At 35.9% G+C, this 15,610-nt stretch overlaps 1 protein-coding gene across 5 annotated transcripts in view; it reads right to left on the reverse strand.

Annotated features, from left to right (window-relative positions):
• PLEKHA7 (pleckstrin homology domain containing A7) overlaps nt 1-15,610 on the reverse strand; it is a 189,455-nt gene that overhangs the window by 104,845 nt on the left and 69,000 nt on the right. The window contains exon 1 of one of the 5 annotated variants that reach the window (XM_054067034.1): nt 4,500-4,519. The exons of the other annotated variants lie outside the window; for them this stretch is intronic. Within the exon in view, the coding sequence (XP_053923009.1) occupies nt 4,500-4,513 (14 nt within the window). The 5' untranslated portion in view covers nt 4,514-4,519. Of the gene's footprint in view, nt 1-4,499; nt 4,520-15,610 lie in introns of those variants that run through there. 5 annotated transcript variants of the gene reach the window in all.

Here is a 15,610-nt window from a genome sequence, read left to right on the forward strand (position 1 = left end):
AAAGGAAATTCATCAACCTGATCTATCTACACCAGGCTTTTCCAAGTTGTACGGAGCAAAGATTTTTAAGGCCTCTACCAGGTATTGATCATCTTCAAAGACCACTTGGGATTCACCATTCCATTTTCTGCTTACTGTATTTATAAATGCAAGAGTATAAATCTTGCATGTTGTACATTCAGCAGGTATTCCACATCTCAGTTCAAATAAAATCAAATTACATTCTCTCGCTGTATGAAATAATTCAATATTCTTAAAATCTGAAATAACTCTTCTAAACAAAAAAAAGCATCCATGAAGACATGACATTATTATATTAAAAACATACAAAGCCTCAAATGGGATTAAGCTACTTTATCCTACTTTAGAGGAAATTATACTTGAGTGACATAAGTATTTACTGCCAAGAAAAATCAAAGTACTAAACAGAAAAGGTATGAGAAAAAGGTGATTCAGCCAAATAAACTTTAAAAAAATAAACTTCTGGTAAAAAAAAAACAGGAAATCTAGTATTTCACTGACCATGAATGCAGGTAAATTGAACTGAAGTGAGCAATTTAAAGCAGTCACTACAAAGATATGTAGAAGCCAGAATGTCGATATTACAAACAATTTTTTCAATTATTAGGTGGTGCAAAAACAACTGGCACTTTTGTCACTGGATACTGTGATGCTTATTTCGGCTTAAACTTTTACATGTGTTCATGTACCGTATCATTTTAAAGCATTAAATTCATTCTACTTATTTATGCTAATGGTTTGGTTTAAACTGTTTATTCTTTTTTATATTATGCTATTAAATTAAAGATGGAAAAAAGCAAATTCAAGCAATTTTGTTGCATGAGTATGAAAAAGGACGTAAAGCAGCAGAAACTGCTAGCAGTATCAATGAAGCATTTGGCCATCAATGAACATACAGCTCCACATTAGTCTCAGAAATTTCATAGCAGAAACAAGAGCCTTGAAGATAAGGAGAGTCGCGGACATCCTTCTGTGATAGACAGCAATCAGCTGAGAGTCAGGATTTAAGCGGACCCATGCAAAACAACTCGAGAGGTTGCACTGACCATTCAACAGTTATTCAACATTTGCGCCAAAGTGGGAAATCAAAAAAGCCCAACAAACAGGTGCTGCACAAGCTGAACAAAAACCAAACAAATCACTGCTATTAAGTCTGCTCTGCAGTTCTTTTACACAACAAAAATGATCAATTTCTTGATCACATTGTGACAGGTGACAAAAAAACGATATGTGTTCCACATAGTGGCTGGAGCAAGATTAAACACCAAAACAGCTACCCAAATCAAAGTTGCATTAAAAAAAGGGTCATGGCCACTGTATCATGGTCAGCAAGCAGAATCACCCACTACATCGTCCTGAATCCTGGCAAAACCATCGCAGCAGAGAAGTATTGCCAGGAAATCAACAAAATGCACCCAGAACTCTAGCATTTATGGCGAACACTGGTCAACCAACAAAGAGCAATTCTTCTCAATGACAACACCCAAACTGGGCTATGAAACTCTACCTCACCCAGTTTACCCACCAGACTTCCCTCCCACCAATTACCACATTTTCAAGTGTTTCAACAACTTCCTGCAAAAGAAGGTTTCCCACAACCAAACAGCAGTTCAAAACAACTTTCAATAATTAATCAGTTCCAGGACTCCAGAATTCTACACTACCTGAATATACAGACTTCTTTCTTGTTAGCAAAAATGTATAGATTCTAATGGCTCTTATTTTGACTCACAAATTTTATTCTAGGCTGAGATATACTACTTTAAATTTGATGGCTAAAAATGGCAGTTATTTTTGCACCAACCTAACACTCTGGTTTTAGAAGGCAGGTTCTTCTCTACCATGACCCAAATAAATCTTAATTTAGTTGAGCTACCAGAACATTGCAGGTTTCTCTCTCCAACAAAGACACCTCATTAATACCAACTACAGCAATGCCCATTTAGTGGCGTCCAAACTTCAGCTTGCTGGTCCTTGATGAAGCTCCAGAGTACATAATACACATCATGTAGGATTGCAAGTAAGGAAGGATTAGTCTATTTCTGATTTTCACAATAACTCAGACAAAGTCATCTACATAAGAGGACTGCCATATAGTGTCCTTTGTAACTCAGACGTGTTTTATGTTAAGAGTCCTGATAAATTCTTTTCCATAACAATAACCTATACAAACCCTTACTAGGAAATAAATTGCGGAAATCATGTATCAGATTATGGAAAAGTCTTTCAACACTTAAAACATTGCCATTTCACTTTAAATTGGCAACTTGTATAATTTGACACGCCTCAAAAAAACAACAGCAAAAAGAAACTGTGTAGTGTACAAACTCCTGAGGTCAGGGTGATAAGTGAAACCACTTCCAAAATAAGCTTTCCTAATTAAGGCTTCTAAACCAGAGCTGGCTTGCATTCAGTTAATATCACTGTCACAAGTAATCTGAAATACTCTTGATAAAATATTTTTAGTATCAACTCCACCATATTAAAACCAATTGAAGGTCATTAAGAGGATGAAACAAAATAACGTTCAGACATAAGAAAGATAACAAATTAATTCCTAAAACTACACAAAATACTTGGAGAACTCCATAGTTAAATCAGTGCAAGACTAATTGTTTGTTTATAATAATAATACATTATAATCTGAGTATTACAAAGAGAAACAACGTATCTGTTGGTTCTTAGATTACTGCTACCCAGTTCTACTTATTTGTCCCCACAAGCATAACTGCACTACTAAAAGCAAGGTGTTTTTTAGTTAAAAGACATTGTACACATACTTTTAATCAAGTTTATGTCATCCCAGCCTCCCTGAAGAAATATTTAATTTGCTTAATTAGACAGACGGCACTTTCTATTATGCCTGTATTTGTTCACTGCACATAAGAAATTTAATTTGCGTAGCAAGACTTTTTCATCTCGTAGGCCAATTAATGTGCCACCAAGTGACGACAAAGCAATACAAATAAGTAGAGAGAAATCTAACCTATTGTCTGAAATATAAATATTTAATACCAGTCTTTTTAGACAGACAACTGTTTAAAGTTTTCATTCTGTGTTGGTGTAAGAACTTGTTCTATTTATTTAACACATTCTTTGGTATGACTTTAATCTCAGAATCAATAACACTAAGGAATCCTTTATATTCTGTTACATTCTTATGATTTGCATCATCATAAAAATCTTGAAATGGAAGAAATGGAACTTGAACATGAGACAATACAACACACAACACACATCCGAATCACAGTTACATTGTTAAGAACTGGATGGACTGCACAGAAGAGAATAATGAGATCTACGGAAACACAAAAAAATGAAATACCTAAAAGCACTAGGATTGGCAGTGTACTAGGTAACAGAGGCCACGTGCTTTCAAGGGCATGGTATGCATTTCTGTGCAAAACAGAACAGACATGACATGCCTTAAAACACAAACTGACTTACACACACAAATAAAAATTACTAATTATTTTCTGATTAATCTTCTTAAGTCTGTGAAATGATTCATGTTTACAACACCTGGATAACTTCAAGTGCTCTACCAAAAGAGAAGAGCTTTTTTCCTTACCTTCCTCTAAAAACAAGAAGGAAAAAAATGCAAAAGCTACAGACTCAGACCTGGACAATCATACCTATAACTCACTATTATATGAAATAGCTAGGTATTTTCCAAAATAAGGCATTAAGATTCACAACTGAGCTTTTGATTGCTGGAGCAATTTCATCACTTCAGAAGGCATTACAAATATTTCCACTCTTCACCCTTTATAATAGCATCTGTTATAATACTTCTGAAATATTGCAAATATTTATTCTCTTTGATAATAATCAATCATCAATTTGAAGGAAGAGTCCACAATGACCAAGAAACAATCCTACCCTTCTCACCAGGATCTTTCACGAACCCGGAATGTAAGTACTGAGAGAGACATGGTATCAACAGTATGTGCCAGGAATATCCAACATTCACTGCCCTAATTATTTAAGATAAGAACACTCAACTTTCAGGCAGGTATTCAAGTCACAAAGCAAACTTTGAAGAATATGGCACTAAGGAAACACTGCACATTTAAAGCTACAGGATGGAAAAACCTGAAAGGGTTAACAAGTGATCAGTACAATATCCTTACAAAATCTCAGGCATTTTAGTACATTAAACACAGGAAAAAATAAAAGGTTTCAAATGACATAGTACAATCTTTTTGCAAGGATTGAACACTGATACATACCTAAGATAATACTTTTTCACAGCACTGTTTACAGGCCGTCAGCTTCAGTCAGTCATTAACCGTTCTCATGATTAAGCCTGAAGCATTCATAAGCATTCAAAAGTGAAGCACAGTCATTAAAAATGACCACATTTGCCCTTTCCCCATCTGCTGAAAAAAACCCCATTGAACGCTTTCACTTCTCTGTTTCTGCCTAGGGCAAGACAGGAGGGGGAGGGAAGAAGATTTGGACAGAATACCGCCTACCTCATTGCGATCATTTCCTCCCAACAGGTCATCCACACGCAGAAAAAGGACTAAAACTGGTCTCTAAATCGTTTTCAGTGTTTCAGATTGGCTTAAGAGAAACCGACCATAATTAGCTCGTTTCATGGGCTTGTTTCAAGGAGCTGGCCTCTTCTCCCAAGTGACAGGGGACAGGACAAGGGGGAATGGCCTCAAGCTGTGCCAGGGGTGGTTCAGGCTGGACATCAGAAAAAAATTTTTCACGGAAAGGGTCATTGGAATAGGCTGCCCAGGGAGGTGGTTGAGTCACCTTCCCTGGAGGTGTTTAAGGGATGGGTGGACAAGGTGCTGAGGTGTATGGTTTAGGGAGTATTAGAAATGGTTGGACTCGATGACCCAGTGGGTGCCTTCCAACCTGGTGATTCTATGATTCTATGTAACTGATGCAAGTTTGAACATTTTTAAAATGAGTTAATTTTACGCAGATGTTAAAACCATTCACTTGTGGAGATGCCTTAGCATGAACACATCAACTTAGTACCATCCTTCTTTCACGTTTCAAGATAAAGGCAATACATTTAAATACCAAATATCAAGAAACTATAATTGTGATATTTTATCTCAGATCATTACTAAAACCAAGAAATTGATGTTTCAATAGAGTTGCCTTATTTTAATTAGCACTCAACATTAGTCCTTGGCCACACAACTTCTGTGGCTGAGATGACAGCAGCTTTGCATAATTCTGTTTGCAGACAATCGCCTTCTGGGTTTCCTCCCATCTAGAACAGATTATCATCTTGTTATATGAAGCCAAATTAAAGGTACTCTTTCAAGAAAACACCCCTCCTCAGATCAATTACTCAAAACAAAGCAGAAAGGGTTATTTCAAGAATGATTTTAAGGGAAGTACTTATAAAACTGAAGCACTTTTGGAATGGGTAGATTAAATCTGTACATTTCTCCTCAGACATATTAATTAAAAAATTCTGCAGTTTTGTAAGATACTAAATTTATTAAAAGAGCCTTGACACGTGCCATGATTCCTACTTCAAAGTAAACTAAATGATCAGAAATTACAATGCTTTCTTTTAAAACTCCCTTCAAAATACTGCCTATCACACAATGAATTCTGGTCCAATCACTTCAGCAAGTTTAAAACTTTGCTGTAACAGACTTCCACACAAATCAATCAGAAAACTCACTGTAATTGGCTCTTGGTAACTAAATCTCATCTCAACCATATGCTGTGTTAAAATAATTATCTAACATGTTAGGCTAATTTAACTGTTTCTATTAGATTTGCCTTAAAGCTCTTCCTAATAAATATAGTTGTAAGAGGAGTGTTTGCCTTATTTTCTTCAAAAGGGTGTTCATTTAAAATTATATATTGGGCAACTCAGTCTTTGAGGACTCAACACGTTCTCTGCCAGTTATAGCAAAGTACAGAAGCTGTATCTTATTTTGTTATGCTGCAGATAGACTGAGAAACTTTTGTGAAAACACCATTATTCACAACTACACAACTGAAATTCTTTCTGTATTTGGGAGGAGAAGGGGGCTGACAGGGGGTGTTGTTTATCATGAAGCTGCTATGACTTTACTCTCATGGAAATTCCCTTCACAGCCTCCACAATCTTCACTGATATCTGTATTTGTATTATGGTTGTGCTCAAAAGAGCAATAAGCTAGGTGTGACACAAAATCAGAAGAGGTCCATCTCTATCACTTAAGCATACATTACCTATATTTGCGTACAGTATTCATTTAAATATAAAAATGTTTTGACTGAAATAAAATGCAGTACAAGCAATAAAAGGCAAAAGTACCATGCAATTTTTATTAATGGATATAATTCTTAAATTAAGATAAAATAAAATAAAAATCTGTTAAACCGCAAGCCTTCTATTTCCTTCCCAGTTCACTGAACGTATGTGTGAGAAATTAAACTTTTCCCCAAGCTTTTATTTTACTCATCACCACAGCATCAAAAACTTCAAAAGTTTGGAAATACTCCTATGAATCCTTCTTTACTTCATAAATTAGATAAGAAAATACATGCAAAGGAGTGGTTCTAGGAGTAAGTGCTATACAAGTATCTCCATTGAAACCTAACACAACATGAGCAAGTAGGTGACAACCCATCCTAGGTCAACACTTGGTTTTGATTACTTTACATTTAATTGCAGGCGCTTACGAAGTTTTAAAAAATAACATCTCTGCTTACTACAAAATATTTTAATCTGGAATCATAACATTACTAGTCACAATAACTTATTTTTCCTTTGAAATAATATTTACCTAATGTTACACCAGCAATCATCTTCCAAGATAGTACTTCCTAGGGGTACATTCATAGCAGAAACAAGCACATACAGGATTTAGACCAACATCAGAAAGAAGCTGTTGTATTTCGGCACAGTGCTGACAAACTTTGACTCTTCAACTTCACACAAATAACAGTAATTACCCACAGAACTTGACACCAGTTCCCATATTATTCATTCTCACAAACTACACCACGCAGAAGGGGACAAATTTCTTCCTGCAGTGCTACCCATAACTGCTGAAATCCCAGTGTCTGGTCCTGATCACTTTTCAGAACTGGCTACAAATGTCTCCTACAGGTTGAGCTACCAGTAACATCAATTCTCTAGAACTCCTTGCTGCAAGGAGGGGTTTTGCCTATAGAAATTTTTAAACAACACATCTAAGTGATGTTTTTCAGATTGCTCTATCCAATTATTTTGGATAAACAACTCCTCTTACCAGATTCTCCCAGTTCTCTCTATCACAATTTCAACATCTTAGTGACTCGCTCTCTTTTTTTTTTCCTGCTCCCTTCTCAAAGGCTTCTTGTGATCTCCCCATACTTCAGTTGCTGCTTCTGTCCCTTCCTTACACCTTCTGAATTGGGGAACTGTCTGTAACATGAAATCCTCTTATCATATTCAGGCATTTGCAAACTAGAAATTTTTTTATACAAGACTAATAAATCCTGGCCATTCCTCATGGAAGTATTTCTTTTCAACCTGTTTCAAGTTTTATTTTGGCTTTGTAGAAAATGCCAAGTTTCATATCTTTATTACTCACTCAAAAAACAGATAGGTCTCAAGAAGTACAGAACTTTTACATGCTAATTTTAAATTCTAAAAAATAATAGTTGACAAATATACTACCAAAAAAAAAATCACACGAAACAGGACTACTTCTTTTGCCCCAGCATTTAGATTAATAAGCTCAAGATCTCCAACTTACTTCACCGCTACTTCATTATAGCTAATCAGTTTTCTCACTTAAAAAATGAGAAAGGCAAGACAAAGTAGTCTTTATACTAACAATGAGAAAGGAACTATTAGGAATAATATGAGATACAATTTTCAAATTTCTAAAAGGCTATTATAATAACTTAGCAGAAGGGAACCTGAAACTATGGAATCTTTGTCATTGATGTCCTTTAAAGAAAAAAAAAAAAGAGTAAGATCACAAATAAGACACCCATGATGACTTGTGATGACTTTTCCAGTTTTGTTATGTCATCCAAAATGGAACAAACCCAGGGAAGTATCAATATGCTCAACAGCTTTTCTGCCTTGAGAAATACTTGAGCCATGTGAAGCCGTGTGAACAGCTTTCATAAGGTTTAAGCTTTTGGCACAGAAGCAGTATTTTTTTGAAGAAGCTCAAATTGAAATTATAAAGGCTCTTGACCTATTTAAAGATACAAAAAAACCTTCTAAAGGACTTCTCTAGACCAAGAAAACATTTCCCCTCATGCACAACATGTTCAGTACTATAAAGAAATTACAGTTGGAATATCAGAGACCGTGTGAAACTACTGCTCTCTAAGACTGTACATGACATCTGAAAAATCTGATTTTTTCCTGATTTAACATCCTAAAATGTCAAAGCCATTCACAGTTTACTTGTGTTCCAACAGAGTAATTTTGCCACCTAAGACAGAGAAAAGTAGTGCAATTCCATCTCAGAAGCTTCAAAGTGTTTGGCCAGTCTAAACATACATCATAAACTTTGCATCATAAATTATTCTAGAAGATTTTTCCTTCTGCATTGCAAGATAAAAACGGTATAATAAAGATCTAGAAGACTACAAAAGATGTCCTATAGTTTTTAATTCAAAATGTCAGAAGAAAAGTACACCGCAGGCTTCACTGGATTTCTTTAAAAAATTGAAAATCTTCAAAAGCTGACAAACTTGAACACCAGACATACCGAGATTCACTTTCAAACTCCACCATATTTCCAAATGCCCGTGCTTGAGAGATTTTTAAAGATTTATTTTTTTAACTAATTTAATTATTCAAAAGATGCTATTAATTCTGTAGGCATACGGAGAAGCTGTAAAAAATGAGATTCAACAGTCTTAACTTAGAATTGTATAAATGATGAACGAGTATCATAGTACAGAAGCAGCTACTTATAATAAAATTTCCTCATGATGGCAGCATAAACCATTCTGATGAAGTGCTAAATGACAATACACATTCCTGCTCACAGAAAACAGTGAGATTTGAACTGCTCTGGAAACAGTGATCACTACTTTTAATTTTTTTTTTCCTGTTCCCATCAGTATTTCTACACTACTTTATGGTCTCATTAGTCCCCAAAGTTCCACAGGATTATTACTCTACTTCACACATGTAATTTATGAAGAAAGAAGGGGTACCACCCTTGGATATTTTGACAAGTGATACATAATTTTATGCATCTATCCCATACACTCCACTACATTTTGTATCATTTGTATATTGTATTTTGAAAAGTAAATGGCAACTGCAATATCTATGCATTTGCATAAATCACTAAGTTTAGGTTTTAAATGAAGATCTATTAAATTCTTCTGAAGAATTATCTTCCATCAAGTTCTGTCTACTTTTAATGTTTCTGCGTTACAAAGAGGGCAACACCATGACTTCAAAGATCCCATTATTTTCTTGGAATTAATAGTAAATTCAAAACCAGCCAGAAGGAATCTGAAAACCTTGCATTTTATCTTATTGATCTTCCACAGTATATATATAACAAAGATTTATTACCAGTTGTATACTTGCATAAGTATGTAAAGTATAAGTAAATAATTCAAAATTCACTCAGCTCAAAATCTGCATAGAATCTATTTATAAACTGAAATTTATCAATTAAGTGTACGTTGATGAAGAACAGGTTTGAGATTACCGTGCTGGGGAAGACTTTGTTTAAAGGCTATTACTAGTGCAATTCGCTCTTTTCAGACTATGCTGCAAGTGAAGCATTGCTGAGACTATCACCTCCAAAAGCTCCTCACCTCACACTTCGGAGGGCCAGTCAACATCCCCCTCAGATCAGCCACTGTAACTGCACGCGTAAGTTGTTCTTTACCCAATTCTATCAAAATAATCTTAGTTTTTGAAAACAACACAGCAGAGTACAAAGTAACCCAGATGACTGAGACACCATGTTAGGAAGACTTATGCTGTCTGATCCAAGGGGACAGCCTGGAGGAGAAAAGACAGACAAGTGAGCAAACAACTCCATCTCCTGGCTCATTGCAAGTTTCATAGGTGCCTACATACAGCCTTTACAAGTGCACTAAATCCCCACTTGTTTCTCTCTTAGAACACCTACATAGACTTTAAACATCAGAAACACAGCTTTATTTATTTCATCTTCATATCACTGACTAGTCATACTTATACCTAAAATCTTTACAAATGTGTAGTTTTACATGTATCTGATTAATCACCAACTGCTTAAAGGAGGCAATCTGGAGACTCCATCAAAGTGAAGATAAACTGTCACTTGCTCTGTTGTGAGATCTTAATGAAGACTGAAAAAACAGTCAGAAGCAAAGGGGGAAAAAAATCAGTCTGTTTAAGATAAAATAAAAGCTAGAAACACAAATGAAAATTTCTAACCCATGAAACAGAATGGATGTATTCATTCTAGAAGCGTAACTCACAGCACACATTGCAACACTACTGCCTGTAGGACTTGGCAGTTCACATGACCGGGCATTCCTAGACAGAGCAAACAAACATCCTTGCACACAGAGGTAACAGCGAAAAGCAGCAGTGAAGTTTTTTGTGGCTGCAGTTAAGCTTTTCCTTAACTATCGTTTTTCATGTCTGTGTAGTTTTATCTCCACTATGGTAAGGAAGGTAATGAACACCAATTTTCTCAAATCTGAATCTGATTATACCAACTGAAAAACCAGACCATATTTTAATTTGAATATTTACAATATGATCAAAACAAAGCAGCAACATCTTTTTTTTTAAGCAATATACTCACTGCATAGCAAATAGACTTTTACCACATCAAATAAAAAGTAGCTCTATAATGAAAGCTCGTCTCCCAAACATTTATGGTTTCTAACAGAATTATTATTCCTCTAGAAACCTCAACTTTTCTTCTCAATACACTCTTAAAGTACACCTATTTTAGACAAAACAGAAGCAGAGCTCTACCACATTTCCTCTGCTAACATTCTTCAAATGAGCGAAGACTGGGAACAGCTGAAGCTTCAGAAAAAGATTGCCTCGTTACCAGTAGCAATAACCACGTTTAAAAATCACAGCCTAAAACCAAGAGTATGGTGCTGGTATGTCCCTTTGAGTGTTACTATGTAATAACAAGAGTCCTATATGAACTTACAGCCTTTTGTTTCTTTAAGTAATGTTAGTTTAATTCAAGAAAAATGATGAGGTCAATCGAGTTAAGTGAAAGAACTACTCAGATGTAATTAGATCCCACAACTTCTACTGCTTTTACCAAGACACTTGTTCAAACATATCATGAAATATCCATGGTCATATTGTGACAGAAGAGCCTACAATGAACATAAAGTTAGCAAGAGGAATTGTATTACAGCCTGTCAATCAAAAAAGAAAAAAAATCCAACAAAAAGGTGTATTTTGTAAAGATGACCTTTGACTCTCAACCTATTTTTTCCTCTAGTATTGTCTCTCATTGTTAGAGACAAGCAGAAAATATTTTTATAGAGATGTAACTATGCAATAAATGTAACATGAATAATTTTTTTTCTTGTTATCAGACAAAAGTTTGCATATGTAGGAGATAATTATTTGAACACAAGTTCAAGTTTAAAAAAAAACCAAACCCAAACACAACAAAACCAACCAACCAACCAAACCTGAAGTTTTTAAAAGCGAAGGCAGCAGAACATTCATCATGAGATCCAAAGCATGAATTAACAACTGAAAGTACAGAAATGCATATATGTCCGATAGTAAACAGAGGTACCCTAGCATAAGTCACCATTATAATATGGCAGTGAAGACAAAATTCAGTGCCAGGATATATCATGACACATATTTCCAGCAGAGACAAGGAAATACTTTTAAGCAGCTTTTAACTCTGAAGTGTTAGAAGTGAAGTGAAGACCAGGCACCATTCTAGACACTCCAGATTTAAAAAACATCAAATAGGTGCAAAAAGGAGGATTTTCTGTATCTGAGGAAGAGATCGGGACACGTCAAGTACTCTGTCATTTGCGACAAGCTAGGGTGCATCTACTTTGTAGAAGGTAGCACAAAGACATGAAACTTGAGCTAAAGCAAGCCAAGCTAGTGTCTGAACCAGACTGACTGAAGATGGAACACTAGGAGACATCTGACAGCCCAGGCATATCACCATACAGACATAACTATACTGCTTTTGTCTGAAAACTAATGTGTCTGACTTGCATTGCGCTACAAAGCTACATAAGCTAGGCTTCATGTTCAATGTACTGCACAGTGTAAACATGCGTTAACAAGTAGCTTATTCAACCCTGTATTTTGTAGGGTGTAGGACTGCTCTGTTTAGAAACAAACAAACCAAACAGCAATAGAAATACCAGAGAAGGGAAAGTTGCCTTCATCAAACAACGGTAACGGCAGGAGTCCAACAGATACCAGATTGCCACTAGTTAATACAAGTCAGAACTCAAAACAGAGTTTCCAAGATTTCTTTATTTCTAACACAATCCGGTAGGTACAGCAAAATGAAAGGAAAAAACCCTAAACAAACAAACATTAAAAAAAAATATCCAGATTCATCAGTCCATGAGATAATTTAAATGAAGTGGTTAAAATCAGGAGACATGAGTGAGTCAGTATCAGCCTACTGTTTGCAAAAAACTGGAAATAAAAGTTAATATGTATATTTACTAGTATTTCATAGCACTGTGTATGCAAAGAATGCATTGCTGTTTGTAAATATCATAAATATTTGGAATTCTAATATATCTCTGAAGCCATCAAACTTCTCCAATTGTGCAAACACATACTTGTGTACTTCAAAACTTCTGAATCAAAAATATTCAAAAGAAGTCTTTGATCTACAGCATACTACCAGATAATCTGTTGTAAATTTACCACGCTAAGCTACTATGCAAACTAAGATCTGAATTAAAATTTTAGTGGGATTTTTTTTTCCTCTTTTTCTTAAACTGCCCTTTAAATAAGGAGTAAGCAAGAGTTAACAAGTATTATTGTAGAGGTCAGCAAATTCTTAAAATTTCAAGTCATATTTTAGTTTGCTGAAAAAATATAGTTTTCCCATGCAATGAAAGTACATAATACTTGAAAACTGCTTAGATTCTGAAAACAATTCCTTTATGTCCACGAAAGCCTACTTACACACATGGGATTTTGTTCCGCTGCTTCAAACTTCCCACAAAGCTGTAATTGGACAATGCATGTTTCTTGGATCAAGAGAGTTCAACATCTTTTCAGTTGGGTGTCTTGGACAAATAATGTCTTCCTCAGCTAGGAATTATTTTTTTTTTAAATTAACATACAAGGTATTACTTAGTAAAAACTCACCAGGTGCTAACCCTCTTCACACTCTCTCTTCAGCAAAGCAACCTGACCTGAATTTCTGCCTCCATCTGTCTGGTTCCTGGTTTCTTCTGATATGATCGTAAGTCCAGAATGTCAGGAACCCGTGCTTCTTTTGGAAGCATTAGATTATCCCAAATCTAATGTTTTCTTGGAGTTCAATCCATACAGCTAGCACGCCTAATCACCTGAGAGAAGGATGTTACAAGTTTCAAATGCTCAAACTAAATCTAGACAAAGGAAGAAATCCCTGCCTCATCCATAGAAGGACAACTAGCAATACCCAAAACCCTGCCACAAACTAACCTGAAGAAAACTTTAATGTATAAACCTTTCCCTTTCCCAGTGAAGAATCACAGAGACATAGAAACGCCTAGATTGGAATGGGTTTCAGGCAATTATCTGGTCAAATCTTCTGCTAAAAGCAAGGCCTTAGAGTAGATGATCCAGTCATCCAAACTGAGTTCTCAAATAGTTCCTGCAAGGGAGACTCCACCTTTCCTCTAGGCAAGCTATTCTAATGTTTAATTATTCTCACAATGAAGAATCATCATTCCTAGCTGATCAGGGATAATGGTGAAGGCTTGTGAATGCTATACTTGGATGGTAGACAGTAGTGCTTATACAGCTCCTTCACATCCCCAAACACCTAAGCATAATTTTTAATATGCACAGGTTTTCTTACGTGTGCATTTTTCAAAAGTGGGGGCATAAGAGGATAGATTTGCTAAGTTTTACCTATGCTAGAGAGAAATAATATGCTAAACGAAACAGTAAAACAGTTCTAACCACTTCAACGCAAGTACCAGATTTGGCCTTACAACAGCTGACAAGAACAATCAGATTAGAATATATTTGGCTAAGAGGCACTCACTCATTAGCACTTCAACAAGAAGAGTATTGTATAGTGGCATTAGTGACAGAGATATACATTTCCAATATTTTGGGCCAGCTTCGCTTTTAGTATGACTAAAAGGCATAGGCAGGCAGTTAAGATCTGCCATTTGTAAAGAGAGGTGATATTTAGCATCTTATTAACACTTCAGCTCTTGGAATCATGTTACGACTTAAGAATGTCTGCTTTCACCTTATAAATATGTTCCTAATATTCATAGTTCAAGAGAAGAAAAAACAGCCCCTGAAGAGGCTCAGGAAACAGATATAAATACGTGGTTATAAGTAAAGAGTGATATCCCAGTAAATCTAGAAATCGTTAAGCAATTCTACATGAGAATTACAGATTCCAGATATTCTACTATATTCCACACACAAACTACAAGGTGCACAAAAATGTTATTTTAAAAATCCTCTTTTTCTTGCATTTTTCTTGGAAGATTTTCATAACTCTTAACTCTAAGCATTTCCTTTGAGTGTTCTTTTATCTCTGTCCCCCCAAAAAATTAAAAATTAAAAATCTGACCTTGTAGAGACTGTAGCTCAAAATTAATTGAAATAAAACAAGTGCAATTCTTTGGCTCCACTGTTTCTCAACTGCCTCACAGAACAGAAACCAAATCATAGAATCCCTAGGTTGGAAAACACCTCTGAGATCATCAAGTCCAACCGTACCCTGTCTACTACGAAATCACATCCCTAAGCACTTCATCTACCCATCTTTTAAATACCTCCACGGATGGTGACTCAATTACCTCCCTGGGCAGCCTATGCCAGTGCTTGGTAACCCTTTCGGTAAGGAAATTTTTCTTGATGTCCAATCTGAACGTCCTCTGGCACAGCTTGAGGCCATAGCTTGACACTGGCAAACCTGATATCATCCTCCTCCCCTTCAAGTCTAGTTTAAAGCTCTGTCAATGAGCCCCATTAGCCTGTGAGCAAAGACACTCTTCCCCCTTTAAGAAAGGTGAATCCCTTCCGATACCAGCAAGCATGGTGCTGTATAGGCCATTTCATTATCAAGAAAACAGAAAATTATGGCAGCAACACTAGCCATGAAGCCATGTATTAATAGACTGAGAGCATCTGTGTCTTCTAATGCTGTTGCCTGCAACTGGAATGATAAATTAAAAAACCCAACTGTTCTGCAGCTTTCCTTACTAATTGTCCCAAGGACCTGAAGTGTCACCCTTTGACTACGAATTGCAGCTTCATTGCCATTAATTCGGAAGACCAGTAATGGGTAATAGCCTAAAGGCTGTACCAAGCTAGGGAGTTTCCTATTGATGCCCTTAACCCAGGCCCAAGGCAGGCAACAGACTTCCATAACAGGAGAATCTAGTATAGAATGCTTATGAATAAAGTCAACGTTAATGGTCCTCTGATAAAAGACAC

This window comes from Cuculus canorus, chromosome 5 (assembly GCF_017976375.1).
Source record: "Cuculus canorus isolate bCucCan1 chromosome 5, bCucCan1.pri, whole genome shotgun sequence".
NCBI classification, from domain to species: Eukaryota; Metazoa; Chordata; class Aves; order Cuculiformes; family Cuculidae; genus Cuculus; species Cuculus canorus.